Genomic DNA, 14,996 nt, shown 5'->3' with positions numbered 1-14,996 from the left:
GAGGAACATTCCTAGAGGTTGGTAAACATTAAATTATAAATTAAAATGCACTTAGTTTAACATTTTATTAGCCTTAATAAGAAACTAACCCAAGTAGTTACTAGAACTAAAGCCACAGAATTGTAGGGGTTGGAAGGGGCCTCCAGAGATCATACAGCTTGCTTAAAAGAAAACAAGCCGGCAGCATCCCTGTCTCCAGACAGACACGCCACCCGCCCTCACCCAAGCACCGCTCCCGGGGTGAGGTGCTTACTGGGCCCGGCTACCGCCCTCGGAGGACCGCCGCTCTCCGCACAGAGCTTCCCGAGGGCCAGGCCCAAGCAGGCTCAGCCCCAGCATCCCCCGACGGACGGAAGGCCGCAGCTGCGACATCCATCCTACACGCACCCCTTTCCCAGCGTCACCCCGGTGCTGCCGAGAGGTACCGCTGCCGCCACCAGGTGCACCTCACCGCTCCCGCCGCCTCCACTACGTCTGCGCGCTGCTGCCCGGCCCTCCGGCGGGCGGGGCCCCGGAAGTGGGCAGTGCCGGCGGCTCCCGGCGGGCCGGAGGGCAGCGGGGCTCTGCCGGGCGGGCGCAGCCGGCACCCGGCAGCGGCTGGCATGGTGTTGGCGGCAGCGCGCGGCGCCCGCGTTACCCGGAGGAAGGCCGAACGGAGCCGCCATGGAGATGTTGCTGCCGCCCGTGTGAGTGTGATGGGCGAGCGGGCTGCGAGGCACCGTGCCGCGGGTTAGGGGCGCGGGGTCGGGCCGGGGGACCGGCGGCGAAGCTCGGTGGGCCCATTGGGCCACGCAGCGAGGGCTGGGGGCTGCGGGCTGCGGGCGGGCCTCCCGCTAGTTAACTGCGGGGGGGTTCGTGTTTTTTTTTTCTTATTCTATTTTTTTTCCTTCTGATTTTTCCTCATGTCCTCCCGTTCGCTCCCTGTTTGAGTCAGCGGCCGCGCAGCCCGGGGCTGTGCGGGAGACAAGGAAGGGAGCGCGGTGTTGCGGGCCGCTCCCGGCCTGGCGGGGCTGCGCTGCTTCCCAGCCGCCCTCCGACAGAGCGTGGCGGCCCAGCGGCCGTGCGGGAGAGCGGCTCCGCGCTCCTGGGCAGCTCGTTTCTTCAGCGCCGCTCCGCGCACACCTGTGTGTCACACACGTACAGCGTGTGTGTACGGATGGGTCCGTCCGGCACCCGCTGTACTCCTGGGGATGGAAGGAGGTACGGCGTCCTCAGACTTAATAATTCGGCGGTTTAATTAGTGCAGGGCTCTGCCACCCCGTTAGTCGGCAGTGCTTTGAACTGGTGTGTCACTGATGTGTGTCGTTTTTCGAATGCTCATCACTCTGTGTGTTGCAGAATTCAATAGAATAGCAATGTAAATGAGTATACCAGGTAGCATCTTTTTTTTCCCTTTGCACAACAGCTCATGTACATGCTCTTTGGTTTGTGACCTGGCTCCTTTTGGCCACGAACTGTATCGTTCTCACGACTGAGCAAGAAACTTGGCATTGCAGTGCCATGGTACAGCGCAGTAAGTGGCGACTAGTTTCAGTTCCTTGGAGGGATCTTACTTTGCTGGCCATTCTTTGTGGAGAATTCACGTTCCTTTGCTGCCTGGTGTGGTTTTCTGCTGTTTTACTCCAAAATTTTGTAGCTAGTTTTTGAATAATGAGGAGTAAAGCCTGCCTGTTGGCTTTAGGGGTTGTTGTAATGCACAGAGTACAGAGGTCCAAGTTAAATTCTTAAATTTATTATCTGTGGTGTTTACTTCTAAGGTTCCTTAGACAGACTTGAGTAAAAACTTTTAGGTAGGATGGAAGAGTGTCCAGATGTGGAATCACAGTGCAGGAGACACACGTGTGGACCTGTTGAAGTGCACCAGGTGATCTGAGGGATGGAACACATCCCTTACAAGGACAGGCTGAGAGAGCTGGAGAAGAGAAGGCTATGAGTTGAACTGAGAGCAGCCTGCCAGTAACTAAAGGGGAGGGCAATGAGAAGGAAGGGGACAGACTCTTCAGCAGAATCTGATTTGGTAGGACTAGGGGAAATGGTTTCAAACTAAGAGAGACTAGATTTTAAGTTAGATATAAGGTGGTTTTTAATTTATGTATCTATTTATTTATTTATTTTATGGTAAGTGTAGTGAAGTACTGGAACAGGTTGCCCAAAGGTGTGGTGGATGGAGACATTGAGGATCAGCCTGGATGGAGCTCTGAGCAGCCTGATCTAACTGTAGGTGTCCCTGATCATTGCAGGGGAGTTGGACTAGATGACCTTTAAAGGTCTCTTCCAAATCAAATGATTCTGTGATAAGAGGGGTTGGAGTTCTGGGTGTCAGTGAATATGCTGAGTTTGGTTATTGCTTAAAGCAGCTAAGTCAGGTTTTTATCTGAAAGCAGACCCCTGATGCACCAGGGTTGGTTGCCCCACCACTACTGACTGCAGTGGCCAAATATATTTTGCTTATTTCCAGTTTAGAATAAAGCTATGATAGTGTAAGAGGGCTATTTATTGATGCTACATATTTTCTAAGTAGGCTAATGAGGTAATTTACATTTTGATTGTAAACACCAAACTCATTGACTGGGATTGAAAAATGTGCTTGCCATTTGGACAATTTGACATAATTGTTTTCCTATGGAACTTAGTATCTAGAACTTAGCTATCTCTTAATATAAAAGTTAGTTGTAGGTAGAGCTAGTGATTTAGCTGCTAGGTTTTTCTTCTTGCAATCTTGGTACTGTTTTTGGATGTAAGAAGAACTAAGAGGCTGGTCACTTTTGCTTTTTGGTACAATGAATGGGTAAGCAAAACCATTCTGCTAGAGAAAGCCTGAAGAATTAAGGCAGTCATCATGCATCCTTCCTGTAAGAGGAGATGACCTGGATGCTGTGTGAAACAGTAAGCAAGATTCCAGTGGCCATACAGAGCTTAGCTCTGTTTTTGCAAGTGGTCAAGGCTTTGAGAGACCAAACTGCTGGAATATGTTCTGCCAGTCAGTACTGGTGGTAGACTAGAAGTTACTGGAGCGCTGCTTCTATCCTCATTTCAGTATGTATTAGAAGTATTCTAGGGCATTTGTTTGTGTTTTCCACAGTGGAGCTTATCATTAGCCCTGAATGCTTCTGTAAGCCTTACTAGTTACTATAAACCTTACTTTCTTATTACTAGGTAGAGAATCCTACCTGTTTCTCTTTTCATCATATGCTGTCAGTAAAAGGGAAACCAAAATTGTCTGGAGTAAAGAATAAACTGAAGTGCGAGTCCCATTCACACCAATGATAAAGATGGCAAGAACACAGTGATAGTTTGTAGTCTGAGGAAGTAGGAATATTAACCTTTTAACTTTTTTAAAACTTCTTTTAAAATCTTTTTTCTTTTTTTTTTTTTTTCCCAGATGCACCAAACTTTGCCATCAGAAGCCTTTGGATTTGAAAGATGATAACACTGAAATTCACTGTCCTGTTACAGTGAATCCGTGGCACATGAAGAAAGCTTTTAAAGTTATGAATGAGTTAAGAAGGTATTAATTCACTGTATACACCTGCCTGGAGTCTGTAAAACAGGTTTAGTTTCAATTACATTTATGAAGTTCTAAAAATGGAACATAGAATTCCTGAAGTGTAGCTGAGAAGAAAGACTATTATTCAGCTGTCACTTCATTGTATATATAATCAAGTGATCATAGTTGTGATGGATGGAGTATGTTTCTACTCTTCATAAGTTAATTGCAACTAGGTTTCTGAGGCTTGAAAAATGCATAGAGGATATATTTAATGAGATGCTGTGGATTCTGTGTTTTATGTTGATCCTGCCTAGATTAAAAGTGACTTTCTAATTGAGGCTGAAGCTCTTTATATATCTGCTGTTCATTTTTGTAGAGTTCTGCAAGCTGGAAAAATGATACTTTCATAAGCTGGAGACATAGGTTGCAGTCTAACAAACGTAAAACCAACTGATAGTATCCTTTCTTTTCTTAGGTATCTTTTGCACTCCCATTGGTAGCAATTTATGAACTCCCAAATCAAATGTTGAAAGATGTTTAGGTAAAGTTTAGTAAGACTTTGAGTGATACTACCATCAGTTTCAGCAAAACTGGAGGACTGGAGCAGCTAATGCTGCTCTTAGCACCCGTATTGATTTATTTTCTGCATATGAGGAGGTGAGATGGTGTTGAAATGTGTGACAGCTGGTAATTAGATCTCACAACTGAGCTCTGGTAATTAGGACTTGCAACTATCACTGACAGTAATTCAGCTTTATAGCTAACAGCAACAATAGAGAAATTAAATGTTTCTGCACCATAGGTGATACTGGAGTGTGTAAACCCATTGTTATTTCCTGTATGAGATTAAAAGCTGGAGAAGCTTTACCTTATAAAAACAACAGCAACTGATACTGTATAAAGGTATAAGAGTTTAGATGAAGACTAGTTTCCCAAAATGAATCTTAGAATACAGCAGTTTCAGCAGTAAGGAACCTTTGCTGAGTTTTGTTATGTTGCAAGTAACATGTACGTGGTCTTCCAGCACTGTTGAAGACCATGGATTATTTTCAGAATATACTTTCGTTTCCATGGTTACTAAATTGGGATTGCTGTAGAAGCAATTTCAACAATTTTCTTACATATATAAATAGTTGAAGTTTAAACAGGAGCATTGCCATGCAAACATCAACTTTATTTCTTATTTAATAAGACTGTTGCAGCAAAGTTTACTGTGAAAGCCAAGTACACCTTTTAAAAAGATTATAACCATTAATTTTTGCATTTATTTCCATTTGAAATAATAAGCAGATACATTTTAGGTATGTTTCAGACTTCATTACTCTAAATGAAGATCTGGCATTAATAAAGTACATTTTTTTTATTTTGTTGACTACTTAAAGTGGTTTCTATCTCTTTTAATGAGTATAGCACAAGATGGTGTTTGCCAGAGGAATACTTTCCAGAAAGTGGATAACAGGTGGAGAAATTGTCTGCTGGAGTGTCTAAAATGTGTTATGTTTGGAATGCTCATGCCCATGAAGTAGTATTGCACTTTTGGCTACTACCAAGTTATCTGATCCTATTAATTCCTACGAGGGTTTTTTTTTTTACCTTCGCATTTTGACAAACTTGGGTAATACTGTCTTTAGTAATTCCTGTCATTTCATTACTCACCATCACCTCAGCAATGAGTCAGATCATTAGGATAGCTAATTAGTTCTTGACGCAAAAATAATGTAACTGTAGTGCCTATCTTTGCTCTTAATTATAATTCACTTTTATCACAGTGGAATTTGACCTTACCTATATTTTTAAAAAATCCCATTCTTACAGACAAGACTCTTCCAAGATATTTTGAAGATATGGGTAATGACCTTCCTCTATATAAACCCATGCAAGTTGGTAAACAATAGTTGTTCACAAATCTATACCTTTTTTCCCATCTCTTATTTTCACCTTTCATCTATGAAGATGCCGTACCAGTTTGGCTCTGTTTGTTCAGTCACTCTATAGTAGAAGATTATTATACTATTACTTCAGAAAGCAAGCTTTCCTAAATAAGTTAGTGCCTTCCTGTGTGGAATGTGCTGAGTTGCCGTGGGAGCCACAGAATGCTTGTAGGGAGTATGCTGTTAGTTGGTAAGCTTGTTTCTTTGTCTGATAGTTGATGTAGCTTGTCAGTTTATAGAAGCAAAAGGCACAGTTGCCTAATGAAGTTCCAGGCAAGAGGTGTATTGGACTACCCTAAGTTGCTGTGCCAATGTAGTGCTGTGTAGTTAATCATCTGGAATATTGTGTTGATGTAATTCTGTTGCTTCTGGCTTGGATAGCTGTGATATTTCTGTTCAGCTGAGAGTAAAACCTTTTGTTGCTGTTGTCAGAATAAGTGGAAGTGTCTGAGAAAGCTGGGCAATTGGTGGGGGTGACTGGTGAGGTGTTTTTTATTTTCTTAGCATTGTGTTTGTGTCAGTTTTTTGTATGATACATGTAACAGTTGTTCTGAAGCTTCTGCTTAATTTGGATGTGGTCATTATATTATATGGCTTTTTAAAATAGCCATATTACACACTGTAGTGTAAATCCTAAGTCATGGCCTGAAGCAGTGATTGAGCACCTGGTGGGAAGGCAGGGCCAACCCAGGTGAACTCAGGTCCATGCAGTGCAGCTGAATGACCAGAAGGGATCCACCAGAAGAGTGGAGCCAGGATCCACCCCTTCCCAGACCTCATTTAAAGGTTGGCAGTGGAGGCAAGGGTATCTTTCTGGGGATTCCTGCTGACCTGAAGCCTTCCAAAGATAAGCAGCTCTTTTCCTTCATTTCTGTGCCCATGGCTGCTGCATCTGGTCTTGTCATTTGCTGCAGCCAAAGACCTTGCTACCCTGCTATTATCACTGTACTTTCCGTCACCTTATGGTGTTACATGCACTAAAGAGATTTAGATAGTTGCTATAGATTTTGACCTGAAAGGGGGAAAAAGAAAATAAAAAATCTAGTGCTGGGGTTTCAGTGTGACCACAAAGGTTAGTTGTGGCTGCCCAGATTTTTGTTGTGTGGACTCCACAAGGCTTGCTTTCTTGAGGCTGTGGTCAAAGAAATTGCATGGTTGTAAAGGATGGGCAGTTACAGTATTTTCTTGAGACCAAGGTGAATATCTGAGCAGTTTGGCTGACAGCTTCCACTCTCTGTGAGAGCAGAAATGGAACTGCTCACCCAGACCTTTGTTGCTGCTCTGTGTTGTAGTTGCAGGCTGTCAAAGAAACATGGAATGGTTTGGTTGGAAGGGACCCTTAAAGATCATTTAGTTTCAACCTCTCTGCATGGGCAGGGCTGCCACCTGCCAGATCAGGCTGCCCAGGGCCCCATCCAACCTGGGCTTTAATACCTCCATGAATGAGGCATTCATGCCTTTTCTGGGCAGCAGTGCCAACACTCACCACCCTGTGAGTAAAGAATTTCCTCCTAATATCTAACCTAAACCTCTTTTAGTTTAAATCTGTTATCCTCCTTGTTCCCCTTGTCCTATCGCTATGCTCCCTGGTAATGAGTCACTCTCCAGCTTTCCTTTAGTCCTCCTTCAGCAAAGGCCACAATGAGGTTTCCCCAGAGCCTTCTCTGCCCCAGGCTGAACAGACCTTTCTTTTCAGGTGAGGTGTTCTAGCCCTCTGATCATCTTTGTGACCCTATTCTGGGCACTGTCAAAAGGCTTGCCTTCTAATTACCTTATATATTCTGGAAAGGTAAAAAAAAAAACAACCAAAAACCAACCAAACAAAACCATGTATTTCAAATATACTGAGAATAAGGGCAACTGGATTGAAACTAGCTCTTTGCTTAAGGAATATTGTGCTCTTAAGAGATGCTGTCTCCCTCATCCTTAGTTATGTGTTACCTTGGCTCTGCATTATGTCATTTATATGCTACTTCTACAGAGAGAGTCTGCTGAAATAGGAAGGACTTTGGCTACTCTAAATTCAGGGAGAATGTAGGCTTTTTGGTGTTTTGTATTTCTTTCTATCATGGAAAATTAAGTTATAAAGAGTATGCTTTATGGCGGATTTAACTGGAAGCAAAGTATCTAATAGCTGTAAACTGTGTTGGAAACATTTGTTGCCACTCATGGCTCTAAAGAGATATTATTGCAGTAGAAGAGGGAGGAAATTGCAAAGGTTGAGAATGCACATGGATGTAATGAAGATAAAAAGTTGAGCAGTAATGCAGTAAATTGTAAACTAGCTTGAGTGGGGAAAAAAAAAACAACAGCAACAGTTGCTACTGTTCATATGATAAATGATAAATGGAAAGCAGAAAATATCATTAGTGATTTTGAACACATAAGTAGGCATGAGTTTCCAGTGAAATGTGACATTCAGTTGTTTGACTTTTGGAAAGCTGTATATACCCAGGCACTCCCTGTATTCCTTCTGAGTAACAGCTGTGCCATTTTGTAGCACATTTTAAAACAGTGCTTTATCCACCTTGTATGCCTGCCTGTTTTGGGGGCATGGAAGGAGAAATTGTATGTTATTTTATACTGTTCTACTGTGGTTCACATATGTGAAATGACTTTCTCTGATATTTCTAAATAGTCAAAACTTGCTGTGTGATGTGACGATAGTAGCTGAAGACATGGAAATTGCAGCGCACAGAGTTGTGCTAGCCGCCTGCAGCCCCTACTTCCATGCCATGTTTACAGGTACCAAATGTTTCAGTATTTACTATGTTCTAATGCAATCCAGCTGCATAATTCTGTTAGCACTGCAAATACTTTTTTAAAGTGTTCATTATTTAAACAGATGTACATGCTAAATAAGCTGGGAATAGTGGAGTGGTTACACCTCTGAAAGCTGCAATAATCTAACTTGCACGAAGTAAGGTTAAAATGACTTCTAATGTGAATTCTGAAGTAAATTATGTCCTTTAACAACTACTGCTGCATTCTTCAACCCATGTATGTTCTAGGCTGTTAACAGATACGAAAGCTTTCTGAGGCTTTGGCAGCCTGTAGCTGCAGTGCATGTTTCAGTACTCTTAGGATAATTCTTTGTGACAGATGTGCTCTGCATCATTGCCACAACTTTTCGGAGCATGCTTGATTCTGCCTCTGCTTCCTCCATCCTGGCCAAGTTGTTCCAGGACTGCCAGAAGGCTTGCAAGACTTAGTCAGATTCATAGTACCCTACAGCTGAATTGCTGTTCTGTAGGTTTAATTTCATGACGATTATAAATGATACTGAAATGTGGAATTTGGTGTCAAGGTGAGAATGCTATTAAATGCATGTTAAAATTAATTTCTGAAATTCTATCTATTCCTTTTAAACTCTTGTGCTGGTTTTGGTTTTTAATATTGGCTGCTTGAAAGTAAGAGAATTTTCTGTAATATTTTACTTCAGGCTCAAATGTAGGGGGAAAAAAAGGACTCTTGGCATGCCAGGATGCAAGAAAAATGAAGTTTTAATAATTCTCATTGCGCACAACTAGAGGAGTGATATAATTTGGCATACTGTTGTGTACTGGGAAGCAGGTGATTATCAACAAGCAATTCAGTGAAACCAAAGAAATCCATAGTTCAGTGTAGTCTTGACATTACGCATGCATACTGTGATACCATCAATGCTAGAAGAGGAGTGACTGCTAGCAGAAACAAATGCTTTAAAGAGTTTCCATTTAAATAACAGTTCTTCAAGTAATTCAGATTTGCATCTGTCATTGTTACAGGCATTCCAGGTGACTGATGCACATTCCTTCTTAACTTCTGTACTTTCTCTGAAGTGAAAATTTAAAGAACTGTTTCTGTAGTTCATCACCTAAATAATGAATTAATCAGTTCTGTATTAAAGATTATTTTTTACTGACTCTCACATCAAAAATACTCTTTACTCAGGTTGTGGTTCTACATTATCCTTTTTGTGGCATACAAAAACCTGGTAGAGGCACTTCTGCTTGCCACTGACTGCCCTTTCTATGGAGAAGCTTATTTCCCTTTAGGAGTGCAAATGTAATGGCTCTCTGAACAAAATCACTGAAACCACGAGTCTTCCCTTCCTTTGCTCTCTCTTGAGAAGTTTTGCTTGTTTTATGTTTTCAAAGGTAGGTCTGCATTGACCCATTGTGCTGTGGGAGTTGGGAACACTCATCTGAGGAAACAGTAAGAACTTTTTAACCCATGCATCAGTGGCAGTGTTTGTGTACTTGGTGAACCAAACTGATGAGAAATTAAATAGAATTCAGGTTTGGCTTCAGAATTTATCAGTGGACTTTAAATTACTATTATATACTGTTTTCATCAAAGGCCAAGCGTGTTGTCAGTGTGTTTTTAGCTATTCTCCACAGAAATAATCCCATAGCTCATGTTAATTATCTCTGTGAATCCTGGAGTTGATACTTCCCAAGGGGAGTTGTACTCTAATCCAGTAATCTGCAAATTCGAATAAGTTTGATATTTTAAACAGCTACAGGATTACCTGCTCTTGACTAGAAACTAGAAGCTTCTCTGTAGGCACGTTTGCAGGTTGCTTCCATCTTTGTCTGAGTCATTAGGTAATCACAGCAATGTAGGATAAGGTACAGCATTAACTGCAACCAAAACTTCTGACATTTTTTTGTCTTCTAGTTTGTGCTTGTAATGCAGAAGTAGCCTTATTAAATACCCAAAAAAGAAAGAATTACTGTCTTTTAAAGGTACGCAATTTAGTAAGTTAGCAACAATGCTCTTGTAAGTAATAGCAGATGGGAATAAAGATTAAATGCCCTGGACTGTGTTACAAGGAATATATATATATATATATATTTTCTGTGAATTCTTTAGAAATATTGGTTGCAATCCTAAATTAAATATGCTTAAATGATTAGAGGAAAAGATCATAGAACAACAGTGAAGGAGTGCATCAGTGGTCTTATAGCCTGACATGTGACAAGGGCGACCTGCATTTCTTTCTGTTCTGCCACAGCAGTTATCCTTTGGCAATTACTAGCTTTCTTCTATTCTCCATTTGTAAAATTTTATTTAAAAAAAAAAAAACAACAGCAAAACAAGAACACACCTTCCTTATGTTTCTGTATCATATTAACTTTTTAGATGTTTTTTTTGGCTGTTTTTGCTCTGCTGCTCCTATTGGGCTGGTCTGTCCTTCTAAACATTTTCCTTTCTGTGTCATTGACAACTCTGTGAAGATGTTGTGGTACAACTGCCCATGACGTGAGTTCGTCAGAAGGTTGCATTCTAAACTAAGAATGCGTAGCAAGTGGGTCAATGGTTGTCTTCATATGATCTGTTTAACAAAGTTTGGATCACAAGAGGATGATCCAGCATCATAGGAACGCTGCATGTCCTTATAACATGAAAGAAGTTTCTTGTTTTTTGTTTTTCTCCCCCTCCGTGGATGCTGAACTCTGTAGTTGAATAGAGAAGATGCCTATCCATGGCTTTAGAAGCCTTGACATAACATCTGAAAACAAAACTAATATGCTTGCAGAATATCAAACTCTGCTCGCCTACATACAATTTTCCCAAAGGACCACCTCCACAGCAGCTTGCATAATAAATGACTTGCTGCTTGCATGCTCTGAAGATCAATAGGTTTAATCTGTGTCAAAGAAGTAGCTTAAACTTGAAATACAGGATTCTGCAAAGAACATAGTGCAGAGATCTTTCACAGGTAGAGTGAAATATTTCAGAAGAGCAGCGGAAAAGGAAGTTCTATGGAAGCTGAATTTTGCTTTTTCATGTGGTTCACCAGTGCTTTCCAGAACTCTAATGTTAAGTGCTGCCATTAAGCAGAAATACATTTCTGGAAGTGGTCTTATATGCTTCTTATCAACTAAAGAGTTGATTTCAAAATGCATCCCTTAGTATCCAGCTGGGAAAAAAAAAAAAAAAGAAAAAGAAAATAAAAAGCATGAATAACAGTAATAAAATTCTCAGTGATGAGCTGGGTAAGGGTCACTGTTTGTTGTTGTTCCTAGAAGACCACTAGATAACAAACAACAAAAATGTATGCACTTCAGTAAGAAGATATCGATAATGTTAAACATCTACTGGTTCATTTCTGTGTCCTGTCTACTTTTATTACTGTGAAGATTAAATTTCCTGCCTCTCAATACCCTTTTCTCTGGATGCTTAGGGGAAGAAATAATATATCCAATGTAGAAGAATAACATGTATGTATCCAGAGATCGTGATATACTTTTCCAAGGTGGAAGTTTTATGTCTATAGCTAGTGAATTTCACTTTTCATGTTTCTATGTGAAAAGATTATAGGTCTCAGATGTTCAGATGCATGGTTGGTCACCATGGAAAAGGTTGTAGTCTTTTCTTAGAAATTTATCTTTAGGCAATTATTTCAGATACAATCATGTTGCATTTTGAGAGCATTATCTTGCTGTGGGTGTCCCTGTTCATTGCAGGGAAGTCAGCCTAGATGACCTGTAAGAGTCCCTTTAGACTCCAGAGATTCTATGATTGTATCAGATTTTAGAAAGTGGTAGCTATTTTTGCAGGACTTTCTATGAAGACCATTTGTGGCATATGGCCAATGTGTCAGCCTCCACTAAATGAGGTCCAACAAGTTTTTTCATGCTTACCATTTTATCTTAATTTGAGTTTTAACTGTTAGAGCTGAAGCAGAAGTGGAATTGTAAGAGAATAATAATCAAGCAAGTGAAGAAATATGGATGCTAATCCTTCTGTGGGGATACTCTAGACTGCATTTGGCTTGTTCCTTAGATTAAGAAGTTAATAAATCAAGTGATAGGTTGGTTTGCCAGCAAAACATTTTTGTATGCTTTTGAATAGTCTTATTTATGTATAATAATATTATACTGATGTTGTAAACTGGTGAAAATAGATCATCTGCAATAGAAGTATTAACCCATGTAGCATTCATGTGATGGTAACAACAAAGTCTTCCTTTCCTTTTGGAGGGAAGGAGGAAGGAAAGAAACTGAATTCTTATTTAAATAGTTTTATTATTACAACTGATTATGCACAAAAATTTCTGCTGTTGTTAGGAGTAATTACTGTTAAACTGCTGAATTTTTCCTGTATCTCTACCTAATGTACTTGATGACCAACATGTATTTGTAGGTGAGATGAGTGAAAGCCGAGCAAAGAGAATTCGAATAAAGGAAGTTGATGGCTGGACCCTAAGGATACTTATCGATTATATTTACACTGCTGAAATTCAAGTTACAGAAGAAAATGTGCAGGTAAGACCAAAAATAACTTCTTCAACAAAAGGGACGTAATCCACAGAGTCATTTAATTTGTCAGTCTGGTTCAACTCTGGCAAAGGAAATCTCATCTGTAAACTGGAAGTTTTTTAGACCCTGTGCTCACAAAGCAAGCAATCATAGCATTTATATTCTGGGTCACGTTGGAAGACTGAAGTAAATTAAGTCCGTTGACTTTAATGTGCTTTGGAACCAAACCTTATGTAATACAGTAAAATAGATGATTTACTCAGCCTAAAATTTAGTGCTGTCAGCCACCTCTGTACCACCCCCTCTCTGGTTCTTCAATGTAATTTACATAAACAAAAGTAGATTTCCTCATAAATGTGTACCGCGTCTTCCAGTTAGTATTCTGTTTGTCAGATTTTTTTTATGAATTTATAAATTATTTTGTCCTGTATCTACTTGGTGGCCAGTCATGCAAGAATTTTTAGCTTGTTCTGCTTCTTAAATCAACTAATTTCTAGCATGAAGGTTTTTGCCCATCCTACACAAGCAGAGCTGATCATTTTTTCTAATCAGCTGTGCCAAAAGCTAAAACTTCAGTTAGATGAGAGCAAACATAAGCTTAGAAAAATAGAACTTATGAGGACAGGGTAGATTTTACTTCCACTGTCTTCTGAGATTCAGCTTAGATTTTTGGGAAGTTAAAAAGTGGTTGCATAACAGTTATGTTTAATTGTCTTTTTTTTTTGTTTGTTTGTTTTTTAACTTCTGTCTTCTATTCCCTTGTTTCTGCTTTTGCTCTATGCTGGATTGCTTGAAGTTGTTTTGTTGCCCTTGCAGGATTCAAGTAATGTTGCTGTATCTGGCATTGAGAACTTTTGTTGCAATTGTGTGTTCTGAAATGGATAGATTTTACTGGGCATCAAGTTGAAATCAAAAGCTTTCTTACTAGCTGCTGAATCAGATGGAATCACTGGTATTTTTACTTATGCTTGACTGAAGGCCTGGCAATGTGATTTCATACTACCAACTTGAAATATTCTACAACTAAGCTCATGTTTTAAATCATACTGTCTTTTGATTCTGCAATATTGATTTATTGTTATCTTCTAAAAGAGTTGTGTTTACTTTGTTTGTTGACGGATGTATATAGTGCAACCTGTCTGAATTTATGCTGTATTTTGCCAATCTGGTGGTTGTACAAATCTCTGTTTTGCTGCAGCAGGCCTTGGGCAAAATCTGATGGTGTCAAGTACACCCTAGTTGATCTCTTCTGGCTTGGTCATCTTCACTTTTCATCCTTCAAGCATAATATTCTGTCTTGCTTACATACCTTAATGACCATAATCTGGTACTGCTGCAGCATGTCAGACTGGATTTGAGAGGCAGCCTACTATATTTTGGCTGCACATGTATTACCTAGAAGGGTGCATTTTAACCTGATGTTGCCAATACTAGTTCTTATTTGTTCATGGGAAGGAAAGGGTGCAGTTCTATTTCTCCTTGTACAAGACTCATTAAAGATTTAAACCAATCTGATAGCTTTCATTTTCATAGCTCCTGATGACCTGACCGTCTGAAGATGCATGTAATAAAGTTGTGCTTGGTAAAACAAATAATATTGTGTGGTGAGGGGTATTACAAGTTTGTGGGTAGTTAAGCATTGGGAAGACAGTCAAGCTTTTAAGGATTTATTATAATTGTGCCTTAACGTTGATGGTGAATATACTTACGACTAGTATTGAATGTAAAGGTTATTCTTCATTTGCCATCTTCGTCTTTATTAGTACTAGATTGTACTATTTATTTGCATTGCGGTAGAGACAAACACTACAGATAAAGCCTGACACACTGATACAAAACTTTCTTTAAATTTGAAAACTGAAGTGGAAAAAGTGTAAAAATCTGAAAACTTAAAATCCTAGCATAGACTCTCAGGCCTCGCTTAAAGCTCTGTTCTCATGATCAACATCTTACATGGTCTAGCTCTCGATTTCCTGTCTGTAACAGAAATAAATATGGCTAAAAAGTATTGTGAAATACTGTAATGGTTCTGAATTCATGGTTTCTGAATACAGATCCATGAAAACCGAAGATGCCATGTCTCGAACTTTTTTTTATATTCAAGCTAATGCAACTTAACAGGAGCTTCAGCTTCCTGCTTGCAATTCTAATTCTGATATCCTTCATGGAATTTCAAGCATGTTATTCTTTCTTTTCTTATCATACATAGTACGGATTGGTATTGAATTCATATCTGATATGTGATGCTCATGAAAGGCAAGAATGCTTCACATTTAAGTAATGCAGAATTGCTAAGCAGTCCTTGGCATTAAAATAGCTGTGTTG

At 40.0% G+C, this 14,996-nt stretch overlaps 1 protein-coding gene across 1 annotated transcript in view; it reads left to right on the top strand.

Annotated features, from left to right (window-relative positions):
• Positions 1-500: 500 nt before the first annotated feature.
• Positions 501-14,996, top strand: part of KLHL2 (kelch like family member 2) — a 58,350-nt gene continuing 43,854 nt past the window's right edge. Inside the window, exons 1-4 of the mRNA XM_072334095.1 lie at positions 501-686; positions 3,383-3,508; positions 8,060-8,166; positions 12,556-12,677. Of these exons, the coding sequence (XP_072190196.1) occupies positions 664-686; positions 3,383-3,508; positions 8,060-8,166; positions 12,556-12,677 (378 nt within the window). The 5' untranslated portion in view covers positions 501-663. The remainder of the gene's footprint in view (positions 687-3,382; positions 3,509-8,059; positions 8,167-12,555; positions 12,678-14,996) is intronic.

Source organism: Excalfactoria chinensis, chromosome 4 (assembly GCF_039878825.1).
Source record: "Excalfactoria chinensis isolate bCotChi1 chromosome 4, bCotChi1.hap2, whole genome shotgun sequence".
Taxonomy (NCBI): Eukaryota; Metazoa; Chordata; class Aves; order Galliformes; family Phasianidae; genus Excalfactoria; species Excalfactoria chinensis.
Note: the sequence above shows the minus strand (reverse complement) of the source record. Positions and strands in the feature narration are given on the sequence as shown.